The following is a 22591-nucleotide window of genomic DNA, read 5'->3' as shown; positions in this document are numbered from 1 at the left end:
TTCGAGAATAGTAGACGTTGTTGCTTTGAGGTGTGTGTCGTCTACTTAGCTAAAACATTGCTGTTTTGTCTGGATAAACAGAGCTATCAACAGAATATTTTCATTTCTATACAGTTGAAAATCTCGATATTAAGTATGTATCTATATGCAAAAAAATCTGAATTATCTATAGTTTGTTACAAAAGGCAGAACGATTATCTTTATCTCTGTTTTATCCAGAATGATGTATCATATAACATTTATCGTGATAGATAATACTTTGACAATAAACTTACTCTATCACTGTAGATAGAACTGTTACGTTAAATGTAGTATATCAGCGACGATAACATTATTGTATTAAGAATACAACGATCTTTTTGAATCAAGCTACAATTAAATACCATTGTCTTATGGATTTTGACATGTGACATTCATAGGTTACTATGAAGATAACATTGTTATAGTAATCTAGTTCTATATACGAATATAGCAATGTTATAGCAACCTAGTTCTATAAACGAAGTTAACATTGTTCTCTAAACAAAGATGGCGTTGTCATAGTAACCTAGATTTATAAACGAAAATAACATTGTTGCAGTCACCTATTTCTTAAAAACGAAGATAACATTGTGATAATAAACTTGTTATTTAGACGAAGATAAATTGTTATAGTAACCTAGTTCTGTGAATGAAGATAGCATTGTTATAATAATCCAGTTCTATAAACGAAGATGACATTCCGTGATGACGAGAAAATCCACTTATAGAGAATATTATACATGTAAAAAACGGCTGGTATGGATAGAGAAAACACTATGTAGAGGAGCGAACAACGTTTCGACCTTCTTCGGTTATCGTCAGGTTCACTATGAAAGAAAGAGGTAAGTGACCGATAGCTGACCACATGTTTGAAGGCGGTCGTGTAATTGAGTGTAGGAATGTAAAGGGCGTGCTAGTTCTATAAACGAAGATAGCATTGTTATGATAATCTAGTTCTATGAACAAAGATAGCATTGCTATAGTAATCTAGTTCTATGAACGAAGATAACACTGTTTATTAGTATACTTATTTGTTATGAGAACGTTTAAATTTAATAATGATACTAAAATTCAAGAAAAACAGAAGTATGTAAGGTTTTTATAGTTCACTGTCCTGTAAAAGAAAAGACATGTTCGGAAACATAGCTGTAACGTCTTTATATCCAGTTTTTTGTTGTGGCTAGTTGTGTCTAGCCTGCGTTACTAGTTGTCAACTTAAACCGAAAAGCAGTCGCAACTCTCACGGAGTCTCATGTTCATGTCCATCGAATGTCTTTGATCAAAGAACGGTTTAGAGAAGAAGAGAGCCTGAAATATTTTCTTCTCAACATTTATTCTTCGGTTAGCACCAAATTTTGTCCAGTAGCGTAACCAGTTTTAATATGAGCTGTACACGGAATATCGAAGTCGAGCACATCGGAATACTGCCATTTACCAGTGGCTGGGTGTAGCCGTGTGTTCATGCGCTGCTCGTGATGACTTTCTTACTAAAGTAGCGTAAGAGTGAAGTTTGATGCACACGTGAAGGACCTTCGTGTTTCTGGTAAGAACGTTTATGTCCTTGAAGTTTATTTTGAATGTACTTACACACTTCTTTAATTAGCTTAAGCCAAAAGCAAGGATATCCACTTGGCTGACAAGGCCTAGCTTACCCTAGAAATCGTCCCCGTCACTAAGGATGGATTACTCGGCAGATACGGTCGATTCGTTCTTCGTGTTATGTTTAAGTAAACCTACTTGCTTTCGTAGTAAAACTCAAGTCTTGAAAAATCGAAACATTTTTAATTCCTCGTTGTTTCTTGTAGTTTTTAGCTCTTACACGTGAATATTACGTTTTTGTTTTGTGAAACACTGATCCATTTATATTAGAGTTAAGGTCTATGGGCTGTTTCTTCTGGAGGCCTTTAGCAAAGTCCATAAATCTGTAATAAAAACGTTTTGTTTCGAATATTCTCAGTACCTTTCACCCTAAGATCTTAAATATCATTAAAGCTTCACTGATCTGATTTTTTTAAATATATGTTGCTTGTATATTGAATATTTTCCCAGCGTTAATGTACTTTCTAATTATTGTGATTTTCTATTCATGTCTAACCACCCACAACCCACACTGAACAACTGTATTAAATTCGTGTGATAATAGTTTACAAAAATCTCTTCTAGTTGATAGTATCATGTTGGTTTAATTAGACGTAACATGGTGCATAACGCTACGGATATGGATAAGCTGTAAAACCAAGCTAATTATTAGATTTATATCGTTAAATATATACAGCGTGTTTCTATCTTATTCCAAATAATTTAACATAAAATTTAATGTCATTATTAGGTTTACTAGGATTGCATTATCATTATATTTACACTTCAATATCATTAGTTTTATCACTAACATAATTAAATAGCATAATTATTGAACCTTGGCCTTTCTCCCGGACTAACTAGTCTATTCTGACAACAGTTGTTTCAGTAAAAATAAATAAATTTCCTTATGAAAACCAGGTTACAAAAATACTTTTTCTTACAAGAAATGTGTGCATTAAAATTAAATATAAACTTAATCCAAAAAATTTTTCAGTTTAGAATAATGTGGTATAAAGAAAGTGGACCTTCGTCAAAAGAATAAAACTTTTAAAATGTTAAAAGAAAGTAACTCGTGCAATCAACGTAAAATAATCCTGTCAGAAAAATGTCAGACGTGTAAAACACTCCACGCAAGAACGAAATTCTTGCAAAAGCAATATAATAACAGTTTATAAGAGCATTGTAAAACTTTCATTAGAGCTATTTAATAAATTCTTTGAAAGAATATTAGTGTAGAAACTTTTGTAAGAACATCCCAAACACCTTAAAAAGAACAGTATGGGAAGTTTCACAAGGGCAGTGTAAAACCTTTGTAAACACATTAAAAAAAACTTCCAGTAATAACAGTGTAAAAAGCTTAGGTAAGAACATTACAGAAACCTCTATAAGAAGTAGCAAAGTTGTGAAAACTCTTTAATACTCGTGGTGTACAAAAATTGATAAAGACAAAAAAACGACTTTGGTAAATAAGAACTAAGTAAATATTTTCGATAAAACTAAGAATGCAATTGTGCCAAAATCCGAATAATATGTCGACAAAATTCTCCCAGGAAGAAGCTATGGAAAAATATTTTTTGACACTCAGTTATAAATGTTTATATTGTATTCACAGTATAAGTCGCTTCTAGGTTCACCACAAAGAAAAACTCACGAGAGCTCATTCATCGAAATATTGAAACTTATTGACATTTTAAATTACCAGTTGTCTTAATATTAACGTTGTTTAAAACTGTTGGAGATTACAACAAATGTTGTTAAAAATTTTGGAGATTGTCAGAAATTGCTCCAGTTTAGATTTTAAAACCGCATACGTATTAACTTCGTAACTTCTTTTTATTTTAATTTTCAATATTGATTACCTCAAACCCAGTTGTACATAAATGATTGTCACATTTCTATTTTGACATGAATTAGCCTTTGTGTTGAATTCTAGTTAAACTACAAGAAGAGCACTTATTAATTAACTAGCATTGAATCTAAACAGAATTTGTATCAACCAATTAATAAAGTAGCCCTCGTATAGTACAAACAGTTTTTTTTTGGTTTTCGAGGATACGTGAACTGGCTAAATGTAATATGATTACGACAACTCTTAACGTTTTACTAACCATAATGCATGAACCTCGTGGAGGTAAAAATATCTCCAGAATGGATAAGTAAACCGAGAATGCAAAAAGCTGGTTTATGTAAGCTTATGTGAAGACAGATAAATTTATGTTTCAGTGAAGCAAGTTGTGTTGTTTAAATGTTAATTTTCATATTTCAAATCACAATTTTGTAATCAACGTCTTTTATTTTGTCTGAAAGATAACACAAATATTTAAATACAATGATCGTTCGTTTCTTACGTCTGGTAAAACGTTGGTTGTTTCTATGTGTGATTATACTTGAATCCAGTAACACGGTACTAAAACAATACTTGAATTCAGTGACATGGTATTAAAACAATGCTTGAATTCAGTAACACGGTACTAAAACAATACTTGAATCCAGTAACACGGTACTAAAACAATACTTGAATCCTTTAACACGGTACTAAAACAATACTTGAATCCTGTAACACGGTACTAAAACAATACTTGAATTCAGTGACATGGTATTAAAACAATACTTGAATTCAGTAACACGGTACTAATACAATACTTGAATCCAGTAACACGGTACTAAAACAATACTTGAATTCAGTGACATGGTATTAAAACAATACTTGAATCCAGTAACACGGTACTAAAACAATACTTGAATTCAGTGACATGGTATTAAAACAATACTTGAATTCTGTAATATGGTACTAAAACACATAATTGTACTAAAAATTAAAAATTAATAAAAGTTTACATTTTTAAAGAGTGTAGTAGGTGATATTCGCTTCAAACTTCGAGAGTATAATGACATAAACATTGTGGCTGTCTGTTTAATTATTCAGGAAAAATAGAATATTTTCACTTGCAAAATCCAAGGAGATTAAGTATTTTTGCTTAACGTAGAAGGATTTGTTGATAGCTTAGTTTAGCACGCTAACCGAAAGGTTCAGAGTCAAGACGTTGTTCAAGTAACAAGCTTCCCACTTTTAACTGTTACAAAATTGACGGTCGAGCTAGTTTGCAGTTCAATAAAATTCACACTGGTTATCTTCCCTTTGGTCACATACTCAAAATTAGAGGTACCTGAAATTTAGGTAATTTCCGTCTAATTTAGGTTGGAACACTATTTCACAGGTTGACGTATCTATCCTTCAGGTTGTTAAACAAGATTTCATAGGTTAACGTAACTCTATCCTTCAGGTTAAACACTATTTCATAGGTTGACGTAACTCTATCCTTCAGGTTGTTAAACACCATTTCATAGGTTGACGTAACTCTATCCTTCAGGTTGTTAAACACTTTATCACAAGTTGATAACTCTATCCTTTAGGTTGTTGAAACACTTTATCACAAGTTGATAACTCTATCCTTTAGGTTGTTGAAACACTTTATCACAAGTTGATAACTCTATCCTTTAGGTTGTTGAAACACTTTATCATAGGTTGATAACTATCCTTTAGGTTGTTGAAACACTTTATCATAGGTTGATAACTATCCTTTAGGTTGTTGAAACACTTTATCACAAGTTGATAGCTCTATTTTTTAGGTTGTTGAAACACTTTATCACAAGTTGATAACTCTGTCCGTAAGGATGTTGGAACACTATTTCACAGGTTGACGTGTCTATATCCTTCATGTTGTTAAACACTATTCCACAGGTTGACGTATCTATATCCTTCATGTTGTTAAACACTATTTCACAGGTTGATGTATCTATATCCTTCATGTTGTTAAACACTATTTCACAGGTTGACGTGTCTATATCCTTCATGTTGTTAAACAGTGTTTCACAGGTTGACGTATCTATATCCTTCATGTTGTTAAACACTATTCCACAGGTTGACGTATCTATATCCTTCATGTTGTTAAACACTATTTCACAGGTTGACGTGTCTATATCCTTCATTTGGTTAAACACTATTCCACAGGTTGACGTGTCTATATCCTTCATGTTGTTAAATACTATTTCACAGGTTGGCGTGTCTATATCCTTCATGTTGTTAAACACTATTTCACAGGTTGACGTGTCTATATCCTTCATGTTGTTAAACACTATTCCACAGGTTGACGTATCTATATCCTTCATGTTGTTAAACACTATTTCACAGGTTGATGTATCTATATCCTTCATGTTGTTAAACACTATTTCACAGGTTGACGTGTCTATATCCTTCATGTTGTTAAACAGTGTTTCACAGGTTGACGTATCTATATCCTTCATGTTGTTAAACACTATTCCACAGGTTGACGTATCTATATCCTTCATGTTGTTAAACACTATTTCACAGGTTGACGTGTCTATATCCTTCATGTTGTTAAACACTATTCCACAGGTTGACGTATCTATATCCTTCATGTTGTTAAACACTATTTGACAGGTTGACGTGTCTATATCCTTCATGTTGTTAAACACTATTTCACAGGTTGACGTATCTATATCCTTCATGTTGTTAAATACTATTTCACAGGTTGATGTATCTATATCCTTCATGTTGTTAAATACTATTTTACAGGTTGACGTGTCTATATCCTTCATGTTGTTAAACAGTGTTTCACAGGTTGACGTATCTATATCCTTCATGTTGTTAAACACTATTCCACAGGTTGACGTATCTATATCCTTCATGTTGTTAAACACTATTTCACAGGTTGACGTGTCTATATCCTTCATGTTGTTGAAACACTATTTCACAGGTTGACGTATCTATATCCTTCATGTTGTTAAATACTATTCCACAGGTTGACGTATCTATATCCTTCATGTTGTTAAACACTATTCCACAGGTTGACGTATCTATATCCTTCATGTTGTTAAACACTATTCCACACATTGATGTAACTCTAACCTTCAAATTGTTGAAACACTATTTAACTAGTGTACATAATTCTATCTTTCAGGTTGTTGGTACACTATTTCACAAGTTAATTTAACTCTATCTTTTAGGTTGCTGAAACACTTTATCACAAGTTGATAACTCTATCCTTTAGGTTGTTGAAACACTTTATCATAGGTTGATAACTATCCTTTAGGTTGTTGAAACACTTTATCTTAGGTTGATAACTATCCTTTAGGTTGTTGAAACACTTTATCACAAGTTGATAGCTCTATTTTTTAGGTTGTTGAAACACTTTATCACAAGTTGATAACTTTGTCCGTAAGGATGTTGGAACACTATTTCACAGGTTGACGTGTCTATATCCTTCATGTTGTTAAACACTATTCCACAGGTTGACGTGTCTATATCCTTCATGTTGTTAAATACTATTTCACAGGTTGGCGTGTCTATATCCTTCATGTTGTTAAACACTATTTCACAGGTTGACGTGTCTATATCCTTCATGTTGTTAAACACTATTCCACAGGTTGACGTATCTATATCCTTCATGTTGTTAAACACTATTTCACAGGTTGATGTATCTATATCCTTCATGTTGTTAAACACTATTTCACAGGTTGACGTGTCTATATCCTTCATGTTGTTAAACAGTGTTTCACAGGTTGACGTATCTATATCCTTCATGTTGTTAAACACTATTCCACAGGTTGACGTATCTATATCCTTCATGTTGTTAAACACTATTTCACAGGTTGACGTGTCTATATCCTTCATGTTGTTAAACACTATTCCACAGGTTGACGTATCTATATCCTTCATGTTGTTAAACACTATTTGACAGGTTGACGTGTCTATATCCTTCATGTTGTTAAACACTATTTCACAGGTTGACGTATCTATATCCTTCATGTTGTTAAACACTATTCCACACATTGATGTAACTCTAACCTTCAAATTGTTGAAACACTATTTCACAGGTTGACGTATCTATATCCTTCATGTTGTTAAATACTATTCCACAGGTTGACGTATCTATATCCTTCATGTTGTTAAACACTATTCCACAGGTTGACGTATCTATATCCTTCATGTTGTTAAACACTATTCCACACATTGATGTAACTCTAACCTTCAAATTGTTGAAACACTATTTAACTAGTGTACATAATTCTATCTTTCAGGTTGTTGGTACACTATTTCACAAGTTAATTTAACTCTATCTTTTAGGTTGCTGAAACACTTTATCACAAGTTGATAACTCTATCCTTTAGGTTGTTGAAACACTTTATCATAGGTTGATAACTATCCTTTAGGTTGTTGAAACACTTTATCTTAGGTTGATAACTATCCTTTAGGTTGTTGAAACACTTTATCACAAGTTGATAGCTCTATTTTTTAGGTTGTTGAAACACTTTATCACAAGTTGATAACTTTGTCCGTAAGGATGTTGGAACACTATTTCACAGGTTGACGTGTCTATATCCTTCATGTTGTTAAACACTATTCCACAGGTTGACGTGTCTATATCCTTCATGTTGTTAAATACTATTTCACAGATTGGCGTGTCTATATCCTTCATGTTGTTAAACACTATTTCACAGGTTGACGTGTCTATATCCTTCATGTTGTTAAACACTATTCCACAGGTTGACGTATCTATATCCTTCATGTTGTTAAACAGTGTTTCACAGGTTGACGTATCTATATCCTTCATGTTGTTAAACACTATTTGACAGGTTGACGTGTCTATATCCTTCATGTTGTTAAACACTATTTCACAGGTTGACGTATCTATATCCTTCATGTTGTTAAACACTATTCCACACATTGATGTAACTCTAACCTTCAAATTGTTGAAACACTATTTCACAGGTTGACGTATCTATATCCTTCATGTTGTTAAATACTATTCCACAGGTTGACGTATCTATATCCTTCATGTTGTTAAACACTATTCCACAGGTTGACGTATCTATATCCTTCATGTTGTTAAACACTATTCCACACATTGATGTAACTCTAACCTTCAAATTGTTGAAACACTATTTAACTAGTGTACATAATTCTATCTTTCAGGTTGTTGGTACACTATTTCACAAGTTAATTTAACTCTATCTTTTAGGTTGCTGAAACACTTTATCACAAGTTGATAACTCTATCCTTTAGGTTGTTGAAACACTTTATCATAGGTTGATAACTATCCTTTAGGTTGTTGAAACACTTTATCTTAGGTTGATAACTATCCTTTAGGTTGTTGAAACACTTTATCACAAGTTGATAGCTCTATTTTTTAGGTTGTTGAAACACTTTATCACAAGTTGATAACTTTGTCCGTAAGGATGTTGGAACACTATTTCACAGGTTGACGTGTCTATATCCTTCATGTTGTTAAACACTATTCCACAGGTTGACGTGTCTATATCCTTCATGTTGTTAAATACTATTTCACAGGTTGGCGTGTCTATATCCTTCATGTTGTTAAACACTATTTCACAGGTTGACGTGTCTATATCCTTCATGTTGTTAAACACTATTCCACAGGTTGACGTATCTATATCCTTCATGTTGTTAAACACTATTTCACAGGTTGATGTATCTATATCCTTCATGTTGTTAAACACTATTTCACAGGTTGACGTGTCTATATCCTTCATGTTGTTAAACAGTGTTTCACAGGTTGACGTATCTATATCCTTCATGTTGTTAAACACTATTCCACAGGTTGACGTATCTATATCCTTCATGTTGTTAAACACTATTTCACAGGTTGACGTGTCTATATCCTTCATGTTGTTAAACACTATTCCACAGGTTGACGTATCTATATCCTTCATGTTGTTAAACACTATTTGACAGGTTGACGTGTCTATATCCTTCATGTTTTTAAACACTATTTCACAGGTTGACGTATCTATATCCTTCATGTTGTTAAATACTATTTTACAGGTTGATGTATCTATATCCTTCATGTTGTTAAACACTATTTCACAGGTTGACGTATCTATATCCTTCATGTTGTTAAATACTATTCCACAGGTTGACGTATCTATATCCTTCATGTTGTTAAACACTATTCCACAGGTTGACGTATCTATATCCTTCATGTTGTTAAACACTATTCCACACATTGATGTAACTCTAACCTTCAAATTGTTGAAACACTATTTCACAGGTTGACTTATCTATATCCTTCATGTTGTTAAATACTATTCCACAGGTTGACGTATCTATATCCTTCATGTTGTTAAACACTATTCCACAGGTTGACGTATCTATATCCTTCATGTTGTTAAACACTATTTCACACATTGATGTAACTCTAACCTTCAAATTGTTGAAACACTATTTAACTAGTGTACATAATTCTATCTTTCAGGTTGTTGGTACACTATTTCACAAGTTAATTTAACTCTATCTTTTAGGTTGCTGAAATCTTATTTTACAGGTTGATAACTCTATCCATGAAGCTGTTCGAACACTATTTCACAGGTTGACGTAACTCTATCTTTCATGTTGTTTAAACATCAATTCGCAGGTGGACGTCAGTATATACCTCAAGTTGTTGAAACACTTTATCACAGGTTGATAACTATCCTTTAGGTTGTTGAAACACTTTATCACAGGTTGATAACTATCCTTTAGGTTGTTGAAACACTTTATCACAGGTTGATAACTCTATCCTTTAGGTTGTTGAAACACTTTATCACAGGTTGATAACTCTATCCTTTAGGTTGTTGAAACACTTTATCACAGGTTGATAACTCTATCCTTTAGGTTGTTGAAACACTTTATCACAGGTTGATAACTCTATCCTTTAGGTTGTTGAAACACTTTATCACAGGTTGATAACTCTATCCTTTAGGTTGTTGAAACACTTTATCACAGGTTGATAACTCTATCCTTTAGGTTGTTGAAACACTTTATCACAGGTTGATAACTCTATCCTTTAGGTTGTTGAAACACTTTATCACAGGTTGATAACTCTATCCTTTAGGTTGTTGAAACACTTTATCACAGGTTGATAACTCTATCCTTTAGGTTGTTGAAACACTTTATCACAGGTTGATAACTCTATCCTTTAGGTTGTTGAAACACTTTATCACAGGTTGATAACTCTATCCTTTAGGTTGTTGAAACACTTTATCACAGGTTGATAACTCTATCCTTTAGGTTGTTGAAACACTTTATCACAGGTTGATAACTATCCTTTAGGTTGTTGAAACACTTTATCACAGGTTGATAACTATCCTTTAGGTTGTTGAAACACTTTATCACAGGTTGATAACTATCCTTTTGGTTGTTGAAACACTTTATCACAGGTTAACTATCCTTTAGGTTGTTGAAACACTTTATTACAGGTTGATAACTATCCTTTAGGTTGTTGAAACACTTTATCATAGGTTGATAACTATCCTTTAGGTTGTTGAAACACTTTATCACAGGTTGATAACTATACTTTAGGTTGTTGAAACAATTTATTACAGGTTGATAACTCTATCCTTTAGGTTGTTGAAACACTTTATCACAGGTTGATAACTCTATCCTTTAGGTTGTTGAAACACTTTATTACAGGTTGATAACTATCCTTTAGGTTGTTGAAACACTTTATCACAGGTTGATAACTATCCTTTAGGTTGTTGAAACACTTTATCACAGGTTGATAACTATCCTTTAGGTTGTTGAAACACTTTATCATAGGTTGATAACTATCCTTTAGGTTGTTGAAACACTTTATCACAGGTTGATAACTATCCTTTAGGTTGTTGAAACACTTTATCACAGGTTGATAACTATCCTTTAGGTTGTTGAAACACTTTATCACAGGTTGATAACTCTATCCTTTGTATGCTGGCCACTATTTCTTAAATTGAAGTAATTCTATCAAAACTTGTTTTTCACATAATGTATGTAACCTATAATTTAGTAATTTTTGTCACCGACAGTCGTGGATTATATGTTTAAAACGTTCAATATGTTGGTTTTTTTTTGTTTTACATAATGTATTTAACCTATAATTTAGTAGGTTTTATCACAGACTATCACAGGCTATATATTTAACTCTAAATAGATTTTTTTTAAAATAATATGCGTAACCTATGATTTGATATATTGTGTCACCGATTATCGTTTGTTATATAATTAAGCGTTCAATATGTTCTTTTTTTCTGTTCTATGTAATATATGTAGTCTATAATTTCGTATGTTGCGGGCAAAATATTTAAGGGTTCAATAGTTTCTTTTTTTCTACCCTAGATAATTTATGTAACTTATAATGTAGTAGGTTGTATCATCGACTACTGTGGGTTATATTTTTAAACGTTCAGTATGTTTGTTTTCGTTTTACATGATGTATGTAACCTGTAATATAGTAGGTTCTGTTCCTGACTATTGCGGGCTATACATTTAAACGTGAATTGTTTTTGTTTCTTGCGTAATGTATGTAACCTATAATTTAGTTGCTTGTGTAACCGACTATGGTAAGTTATATATTTAAGCTTTTAATTTGTACTTTTTTCAGTTTTCATTATTTATGTAGCCTATACTTTAGTAGGTTGAGTCATTCACTGTCGTAGGGTATATATTTAAACGTTGAATTTGATTTTTTTTTGTTTTACACAATGTATGTAACCTACAATTTAGTAGGCTAGGACACCGACTATCTCGAACAATATAATAAAAAGATAAATATCCTGTTTTTTGCATTATGTATGTATCCTATAATTTTAGACGTCGTGTCACCGAATATCCTGGACTATATATTTATGCGTTCAATATGCTTTTTTTTTCATTCCACGTAATGTATTTAACCTATAATTTAGAAAGTTGAGTCACCGACTATCGTGGACTATACATTTAAACGTTAAATATGTTTTTTTTCTTTCAAATACTATATGTAAAATATAATTTAGTAGGTTGTGGCACGTACTATCATGGACTATATATTTAAATGTTAAATGTTTCTTTTTTGTTCTACATCATATGTGCTAACCTATAATTTAGTAGGTTGTGGCACCTACTATCGTGCACTATATATTTAAAGGTCAAACATGATTTTTTATCTTTTACATAATGTATATAACCTATAATTTGGTAGGTTGTGTCCCTGACTTTTGTGGGCGATATATCGAAACGTTCAATAATTTAAGTAACCTGTAACGTAGTAGGTTGTGTCACCGACTGTGCTTGGCTATATATTTAAATGTTTAATTTTTTTTTTATTTTACGTAATATGTATAACATATAATCTAGAAGTTTGAGACACTGACTACTGTGGGCTATATATTTAAATATTGAATATGTTTTGTTTTTTTTTAGATTATATTTGTAACTTATAACTTAGTAGGCTGTGTAATCGACTATCGTGGGCTATATATTTAAAGTTATTTTTTTACGTAATGTATCTAACGTATAATTTAGGTGCTCAATACGTGTTTTTTTGTTTTACATAATGTGTGTAACCTATAATTTGGTACGTTGTGACACATACTATTGTGGGCTATATATTTAAGCGGTCAATATGTTCTTTTGTTTTCTTCTACATAATGTAGCTAACTTATCATTCAGTAGGTTGAGTCACCGACTATCGTGGGCTATGTATTTAAACGTTGAATATGTTGGTTTTTGTTTTATATAAAGTATGTAATTTATAATGTATTAGGGGTTGTGTCAACGGGTATCGTAGGCTATATATTTAAGTTTTGAATGCGTTCTTTTTTTTGTTCTGCATAATATGCCTAACCTATAATTTAGTAGACTGATTCACCTACTATCGTGGGCTTTAAATTTAAACGTTGAATATGTGATTTATTCTATATAATGTACTTAATATATAATTTAGAACGTTGAGTCACCTACTATCGTGGGCTGTATATTTAAACGATCAATATGTTGATTTTTGTTTTATATTATCTATATAACCTAAAGTTTGGTAGGTTGTGTCAGTGAGTATTGTTGGGTATATACGTTAACATTCAACAACTTCTTTTTTTTTGTTTTACGTAACGTATGTAACCTATAATTTAGTAGGTTGTATCACCAGTTATCGTGGACTATATATATAAATGTTGAAATTGTTTTTTTTTTTTGTCCTACATAATCTATTTAACCTGTAATTTAGTAGGTTGGGTAACCGACTATCGTAGAGTATATATTTAAACGTTGAATATGTTTTGTCTTTGGTTTTACATAAAGTATGTAACTTATAATTTAGTAGGTTAACTCACCAAATATCGTGAGGTATATATTTAAACGTTGAACATGTTTTTCTTGTTCTACGTAATGTATGTAACCTATACTTTAGTATGTTGTGTCACCGACTATTGTGGACTATATATGTAAATGTTCAATATGTTGTTTTGTCTTTTATGTAATGTATGTTACGTATAATTTCGTAGTTTGAGTAACCAACTATTGTAGGCTCCATATTATAACGTTCAATATGATTTGTTGTTTGTTTTAGATAATGTACATAACATATAATTTAGGAGGTTGTGCAACCGACTATCATGGGCTATATATATAAATGTTCAGTGTCTTTTTTTGTTTTGCATAATGTGTGCAACCTATAATTTAGTAGGTATGTTCATCGACTATTGTGGGCTATATATCTAAACGTTAAATATGTTGTTGTTTTTTTAAAGTTATGTATGCAACCTATAATTTAGTAGGTTGAGTCACCGACTATTGTCGACTATATATTTAAAGGTTCAGTATGTTTTTTGTTTTTCACACAATGTATGTAACCTATAATTTATTACGTTGTGTCACCGACTGTCGTGGGCTATGTATTTAAATTTTTTTTTCTGGTTTTACATTATGTATGCAACCTTTTATTTAGTATGTTGTGCCACCGAATATTGTGGGCTGTATATTTAAACGTTAAGAATGTTTTTTTTTGTTTTATATAATGTATGGAACCTATAATTTAGTAGTTTGTTTTATCGACTATCATTATCGTGGGCTAAATATTTAATCGTTCAATATGTTTTTTTCTTGTTTTACACAATGTATGTAACCTATAATTTAGTAGATTGAGTCACCGACTATCGTGGGTTATATATTTAAAGGTTAAATATGTTTTGTTTTGTTTTACATTATGTATGCAACCTATAATTTGTAGGTTGTGGCCCCGAATATTGTGGGCTATGTATTTAAACGTTAAGAATGTTTTTTTTTGTTTTACATTATGTATGCAACCTATAATTTTGTAGTGTGTGTTATCGACTGTCGTGGGCTATGCATTTAAACGTTAAATATTTTTTTTTGTTTTACCTATTATATGTGGGACATAATTGAGTAGGTTGAGTCACTGACTATCGAGGGCTATATATTTAACCATTCAATATGTGTTTCTTATTTTACATAATGTATGTAACTTATAATTTATTTGGTTGTTTCACCGACTATAGTACGCTATATATTTTAGCCTTCAGTGTGTTTTTTCTTGTTTTACATTATGATTGTAACATATAATTTAATAGGTTGTGTTGCCAACTATTGTGTGGTATGTTTTTAAAACGTTCAATATGTTTTTGTTTTTTACATAATGTGTGTAATCTATAATTTAGTAGGTTGTGTGAACGTCTATTCTAGGCGATATATTTAAACATTCAATGTTTTTTGTTGTTGTATATATTATATGTGGTCCATAATTGAGTGTTTTGTATCACCGACTATCGTGGGTCGTATATTTAACTCTACAATTTTTGTCGTCGCTCTGTTTTTGTTATCTCTGTGACATATAAAGTAATGTTATCTCTGTGACATATAAAGTAATGTTATCTCTGTGACAAATAAAGTAATGTTATATCTGTGACATATAAAGTAATGTTATCTCTGTGACATATAAAGTAATGTTATCTCTGTGACAAATAAAGTAATGTTATCTCTGTGACAAATAAGTAATGTTATCTCTGTGACATATAAAGTAATGTTATCTCTGTGACAAATAAAGTAATGTTATCTCTGTGACATATAAAGTAATGTTATCTCTGTGACATAGAAAGTAATGTTATCTCTGTGACATATAAAGTAAGTATATCTCTGTGACATATAAAGTAATTATATCTCTGTGACATATAAAGTAATGTTATCTCTGTGACATATAAAGTAATGTTATCTCTGTGACAAATAAAGTAATGTTATCTCTGTGACAAATAAAGTAATGTTATCTCTGTGACAAATAAAGTAATGTTATCTCTGTGACATATAAAGTAATGTTATCTCTGTGACATATAAAGTAATGTTATCTCTGTGACATATAAAGTAAGTATATCTCTGTGACATATAAAGTAATTATATCTCTGTGACATATAAAGTAATGTTATCTCTGTGACATATAAAGTAATGTTATATTTGTAAAAAGTTGCGATTTTCACGATGGCGTTTCAGTCTCTAATTCGACGATATATATGTCAACTTGTTACAATAAGTATAGATTTTTAATCAAGAAACCCTTATATGTAGGGGTTTTATTCTATATAAAAGATAAAGTCCATCGTAAGGTTGAGTTATCTATTGATTTAATACATACATTTAACATTTTTTGTTTGTGAGGTGAATGAGTTTCTAAGTAAGTTCTTGTTAATGGCTTTACGACGTTTAGCGTATGTGCCATTAGTACGTGATTGATGATTTCCTGTAAAATTTGCTGTCGCAATGAAACAATGAAAAGTGTCTTATGAATGATTCACAATTGGTCGCACACTCTTTCCATGACTACATGTTATCTGAGATTTTTGCTTTATATTTTTGTTATGTTTTTGTTTTCATGTAAAAGGTTTTAAGTACATACTTAAGGCTTGAACATTCATATATACTCTTAATTTAAAATTAAATGGTTAAGTTTTCATATTTTACAGATAAAGGTGAACCTGTACCCCAGATATCTGGAGTTTTCACTCTGTTGCTCATCTTTGTGTTTTATTTGATGAACCTGTACCCCAAGATATCTGGAGTTTTCACTCTGTTGCTCATCTTTGTGTTTTATTTGATGAACCTGTTCCCCAGATATCTGGGGTTTTCACTCTGTTGCTCATCTTTGTGTTTTATTTGATGAACCTGTACCCCCAGATATCTGGGGTTTTCACTCTGTTGCTCATCTTTGTGTTTTATTTGTATTGATTGTCACGACAGTTGCTTAGAGTTTCTTCCAACTTATCGAAAATACAGAGATTCTATGGTTGTAAGCTCCTTGAGTGTTAGGGTTGACATACTTTTTGAATCAGATAGATCGATGTGTCTGTGTAAGTACTTAAATATAACTAAGAGAAAAAATACTTTTTAGACTAAAAGAAAGCTTGTATTTTTATGAATTTTGAAATGACGAACTTGGAGTAAACTTTGCAAGTTGAGATAGTCATGAAGGTTAATCGTGCTTTACAAATATAATGGAGGTCTTGTGCTGTTTGTGTAACTACTTCATTGAAGGTGATGCTAAGTGTAATGACAATTATTACACAATAATGGCCGACACCGCATCCTAATAAACTCCCAAGGAAGACGAAGAAGTCAGTTTTAGACAATACATGTTTTATAGATTCTTTTCTTTGTGAATAACAGCATTTAGGAAGACCACAGGTGTCCAAGTTGAGTCGACGTTTCTGTAATACTGAGTTAATCATTGTATGGTCTTCTGGGACATAATATAGGAAGATAACTGTTACTAAGCCTATATTTTTATTTTTAGTTATATACGTGTTACTAAGTCCATATATTTATTGTAGATAGATAACCGTTACTAAGTTCATATATTTATTGTAGATAGATAACCGTTACTAAGTTTATATATTTATTGTAGATAGATAACCGTTACTAAGTTCATATATTTATTATGTTCCTGAATCATATGTTTTGTTGAATTTTTTGCAATATATTAAAGTCCATAACTACAAGCGATAACCATTATTTAGAGACGTTTCGACATCTGAAGATAGGGAAATATATTACAAATGGCCTTCTAAAGATGATTTATGTGTCTAAAGCTAGGGGAGTTTAAGAAATTTTGATTTTAATTTGTATCAGTACTGGCCATTTTATCAGCAGTTACACATTTTTCGCTCATATATCATCGACGGAATAGCTGTCTTAAACAGAGAAGTTGTTTTCTCGTTTGTACATGGTTGTCTGCAATACTTAAATGCTTGATTTCAAGAGTTATTTTCCTTAATTACTGGTTTCATGTTTTGAATTTTCTGTATCACAGGTATAACACCCGATAGTGGCCATGCTCAAAGGAGGTTCCTACACTTCTAGTTTTTACCACTTTCTTGTCTACAACTGCCCCACCGAGGAAATAAACAATATTTCCATGGAATCCAAGCTGACCAAGTGCAGTGGTGTCTGACTACAAACTTTGCCCTCTGGCCAGTGTGTGGTCTCTGTTTCTTCTCTGAGCACTCGTTCCCACAAAGTGTTACATCAGAACTAATAAACAAGGAACAGAATGTCGTACATGTTCCACTTCCACGACTTGATCGGAGGTCGTCACATCCCCGTCGATGACGGTATAGACAAGTTGAACAGGAAGTACACGTCCGTTGTCTTCTTTTTCCTCGCGCTTCCTATCTTCACCAAACAATACATTGGAGAACCCATCGAATGTTTCACACCAACTTACTTCACTGACGCCCAGGCGCGTTACGTCAATAGCTACTGCTGGACAACGTCGACGTACTACATGGTTACAGCCGACGAAGAAGAAGAAACGGTAAGCCCTCCGGTGCAGCCACCTTATCCTCGAGTCATACCTGAGGAACTGGATTACAGTGGCTTGGATATGTTCTCAGTACAAAAAGATAAATTACGACGAGTACGCGTGAGTTACTATCAATGGTCGCCATTGATTTTGATGCTACAAGGCGTGTGTTTTCATTTACCTTTCATCGTGTGGAGCGCTTGCGCTCATAACGCTGGTGTCAAACTACGACAACTCCTCAAACGCGCTTCTGACATTTCAGCCATTCCTCCTGGTTGCCAACAGCGAGAATCTTTATTAGCAGAGTTTGTGGAGCAGTTCAACACGTTGGTAAATGGAAGTGCGGGCTGGTGCACGGACCCGTCGTGTCGACTGCCTCTTATGGGCTGTCGCTATTCTCCTGGCCCGAGCCGTTTCTTGTGCCTCTTATACTTGTTTGTGAAATTCCTCTATGTGTTAAATGTGGGTTTGCAGTTTTTGCTCCTGAATGCCTTTATGGAGAAAGGTTACTTTTGGCATGGTTTTGAGATATTTAACCACTTGATAGAAGATGGCAGTTGGTGGATTTCTCCGCGTTTTCCGCTACAAACTCTGTGTCAGGTTCGAGCAGCAATGCAGGGGGGGCTTAGGACTTACGTATGCAGGTGTGTGTTGCCAATAAACGTGTTTAACGAAAAAATCTTTTCCATCGTGTGGTTTTATTTAGCTATCATCCTTCAGTTGAATGCGTTTAGTTTGATCTTGTGGGTTTGGAAGTCTTTTCCTTACAGTCGACTGGCTTTCATTCGACTCTGTCTCTGCCGCTCCCGAGTTATCCGAATGAGTGATGTGGCGCGTGCTTCCAAGAAGATATCCGCAAGCTACCTGGGCTGGGACGGCGCCTTTGTACTTCGGCTTGTAGAACACAACCAAGGTAGTGCCATGGCAACTGTGATTGTCGGGAAGCTTTGGGAGTTTTATGCAAGCCAGTTAAAGGCTTATGACGAAGGTGGTGGTGATATGTAGTTGACCTTAATGCCAACAACCGTCAGTACTCTTATTTTCATTAATGCCAACAACTGTGCCATCAGTACCCTTATTTTCCTTAATACCAACAAACGTGTCATCAGTACCTTTATCTTCCTTAATACCAACAAACGTGTCATCAGTACCTTTATCTTCCTTAATGCCGACAACCATGCCAGCAGTACCCTTATCTTCCTTAATGCCAACAACCATACCATGAGTACCCTTATCTTCCTTAATACCAACAAACGTGCCATCAGTACCTTTATCTTCCTTAATGCCAACAAACGTGTCATCAGTACCCTTATCTTCCTTAATGCCAACAACCATGCCGTCAGTACCCTTATCTTCCTTAATGCCAACAACCATGCCGTCAGTGCCCTTATCTTCCTTAATGCCAACAACCATGCCAGCAGTACCCTTATCTTCCTTAATGCCAACAACCATGCCGTCAGTACCCTTATCTTCCTTAATGCCAACAACCATACCATCAGTACCCTTATCTTCCTTAATGCCAACAACCATGCTGTCAGTATTTTATCTTCCTTAATGCCAACATCCATGCCGTCAGTGCCCTTATCTTCCTTGATGCCAACAACCATGCTGTCAGTGCCCTTATCTTCCTTAATGCCAACAACCATGCCAGTCAGTGCCCTTATCTTCCTTAATGCCAACAACCATGCCATCAGTACCTTTATCTTCCTTAATGCCAACAACCATGCGTCAGTAACCCTTATCTTCCTTAATGCCAACAACCATACTATCAGTACCCTTATCTTCCTTAATGCCAACAACCATGCCGTCAGTACCCTTATCTTCCTTAATGCCAACAACCATGCCGTCAGTACCCTTATCTTCCTTAATGCCAACAACCATGCCATCAGTACCCTTATCTTCCTTAATGCCAACAACCATGCCGTCAGTACCCTTATCTTCCTTAATGCCAACAACCATGCTGTCAGTGCCCTTATCTTCCTTAATGCCAACAACCATGCCAGCAGTGCCCTTATCTTCCTTAATGCCAACAACCATGCCGTCTTATCTTCCTTAATGCCAACAACCATGCCAGTCAGCCAACAACCATGCCGTCAGTACCCTTATCTTCCTTAATGCCAACAACCATGCCGTCAGTACCCTTATCTTCCTTAATGCCAACAACCATGCCAGCAGTACCCTTATCTTCCTTAATGCCAACAACCATGCCGTCAGTACCCTTATCTTCCTTAATGCCAACAACCATACTATCAGTACCCTTATATTCCTTAATGCCAACAACCATGCCGTCAGTACCCTTATCTTCCTTAATGCCAACATCCATGCCGTCAGTACCCTTATCTTCCTTAATGCCAACAACCATGCCATCAGTACCCTTATCTTCATGGCATTTTTCTCATGCAGGAACATGAGCCAATGATATTTACAAAACAAGCAACCCTGGCGGATATTGGATTAAATTATCATAATCAAAGCGCAAATAGAAGTGTAATTTGTAGGAATTTTTGCACTTTTCAAGTTTTTAGAACATCAACGTCTAGATTCAAGTGTAGAAAGTAAAAGAGCATCACTTTTATCACTTGTAAAATTGTTATTAATCTCATACTAAAGTTTCTTTTAACATTATTAATTCATGAATAGTAGGTAAGTAAGCTCAAACCTTGTTCAGGTAATAAGACGAATCCACGAACTTTGTAAATAATAAGAAAACAAACTAACTATAATTGGGTACCTTAAATTAATTTATTAATGTTGTACAACAAAACGTTTCATCTTCTTTAAAAATGTCTCGCTTAGAGATCGAATTCATGGCTTACATTAATACGATATTTCATTATTGCGTGTTAAGTTATCTAACAAGAACTCAAAACAAACACTTTCTGTAACCACTAATTTTTTTTTAAAAGTAGAGAACAATTTCTACAACATTTTCTTTCAGTATTAGTTCAAAAGAAACTTTATTTTATTGTCTTGTCTTACAAGAGGGCGCTGGTGTTTTGTAGAGAAGTAGAAACAAAAATTGTTTCATGTGGTTTAATAATCTTTAATGTACATTATCAGGGACGTATTGTTATCGATTTTTAGTTGATACAACTGTTAAGACAATTATAATTTCACAATATGTTGTTCATCTCTTATTTTATGCGCTAGGTGCTGAACATTTCAGTTCTAACTTTTACTGATGCTCAATATATACCAAGAATATTTAGTCACATCTGAAACTCTTCGAAATTCATAAGGTTTTGAATAAGCAGAACTGATAGCAACAACGTTACAGATTACTTTACAGAAATGAAACGTTTCATGCATTTCAGTGTAGCATTACGTAATTGAAATCTGTATTTCGTAAGGTGTAGTAGAACTATCAGTTAATTTTCGTAAGTTTACCTGTAAACGACTTATAATATTTAAGGTTAATCTACATGTTCAACGCTTTATCACATTTTCTCCAGTAAAAGTTAAAGAAACGCTACAATTATACAGTGTTATAAATTGGATTTGTATGTTTATTTTTACAAATAACTTCTTCCAACTAATTTTATTTCTTACTAGAGTATATTAACATTTGAGAAGAGGTTCCGAAATTATTTTATTGTTTTTATTCTGTAAAATATGTAGAAAATCTTTTAAAATTCAGATCCTTGTTATTTCTGACTGAGGGTATATATATATATTTACTTAAGAGATTCAAGTTATATTCATGTTAACAAAACACAAACATTTTAAACGTCATTTACCAGTAGAGTAGAACAACGTCTTTAGAATGACAAAATAAAATAGAAAGCCAAAACATAAAATGATTTCTTGTGTGACTATAAAGTTATGTTTAATGATAAAAGTCTTGATCACTTGCATCTCATTCATTAGCGGAGGGTTAAAAAGTAAAGATTGTTTGATATTATACATAAAGCTACACAATTGGATTTATGTGTTGTACTGTCGTGTATATCGAAACCCAATTTTTAATGCTATAACATCTAAAAGTTATCATTGAGCAGCTAAGAGGTAGATACAAAAAAGTCATAATGTCAAAAATGGAATAATGAAACAAGTAAGTTATAGAATACAAAACAAAACAATGAACAAGTGGATAATAATAAAAAAACAAACGAAACAAGTACATAATATAATATAAAACAATGAAGTACTTAGATATTTTAATACAAACCAAAGTAATAAGTGATGTAGATATTAGAATACAAACCAAAGTAATAAGTGATGTACAAACCAAAGTAATAAATGAAGTAGATATTATAATACAAGCCAAAAGAATACAAACCAAAGTAATAAATGAAGTAGATATTATAATACAAACCAAAGTAATAAATGAAGTAGATATTAGAATACAAACCAAAGTAATAAAGGAAGTAGAT

General features: G+C 33.0%; 1 protein-coding gene across 1 annotated transcript; it reads left to right on the top strand.

The window, feature by feature from the left end:
* Window positions 1-1424: 1424 nt before the first annotated feature.
* Window positions 1425-22056, top strand: LOC143256140 (innexin unc-9-like). The gene is made up of 2 exons (XM_076512931.1): window positions 1425-1564; window positions 17727-22056. Exon 2 carries the CDS (start codon window positions 17967-17969, stop codon window positions 19221-19223), a length of 1257 nt encoding a protein of 418 aa, XP_076369046.1. The 5' UTR covers window positions 1425-1564; window positions 17727-17966; the 3' UTR covers window positions 19224-22056.
* Window positions 22057-22591: the final 535 nt, after the last annotated feature.

This window comes from Tachypleus tridentatus, chromosome 7 (assembly GCF_004210375.1).
Source record: "Tachypleus tridentatus isolate NWPU-2018 chromosome 7, ASM421037v1, whole genome shotgun sequence".
NCBI lineage: Eukaryota > Metazoa > Arthropoda > Merostomata > Xiphosura > Limulidae > Tachypleus > Tachypleus tridentatus.
This window is presented reverse-complemented; position numbering and strand designations above follow the sequence as displayed.

Bases quoted from the DNA above. Each gene is read 5' to 3' on its own strand.
- LOC143256140 (XM_076512931.1), top strand. From the start codon at position 17,967: ATGTCGTACATGTTCCACTTCCACGACTTGATCGGAGGTCGTCACATC.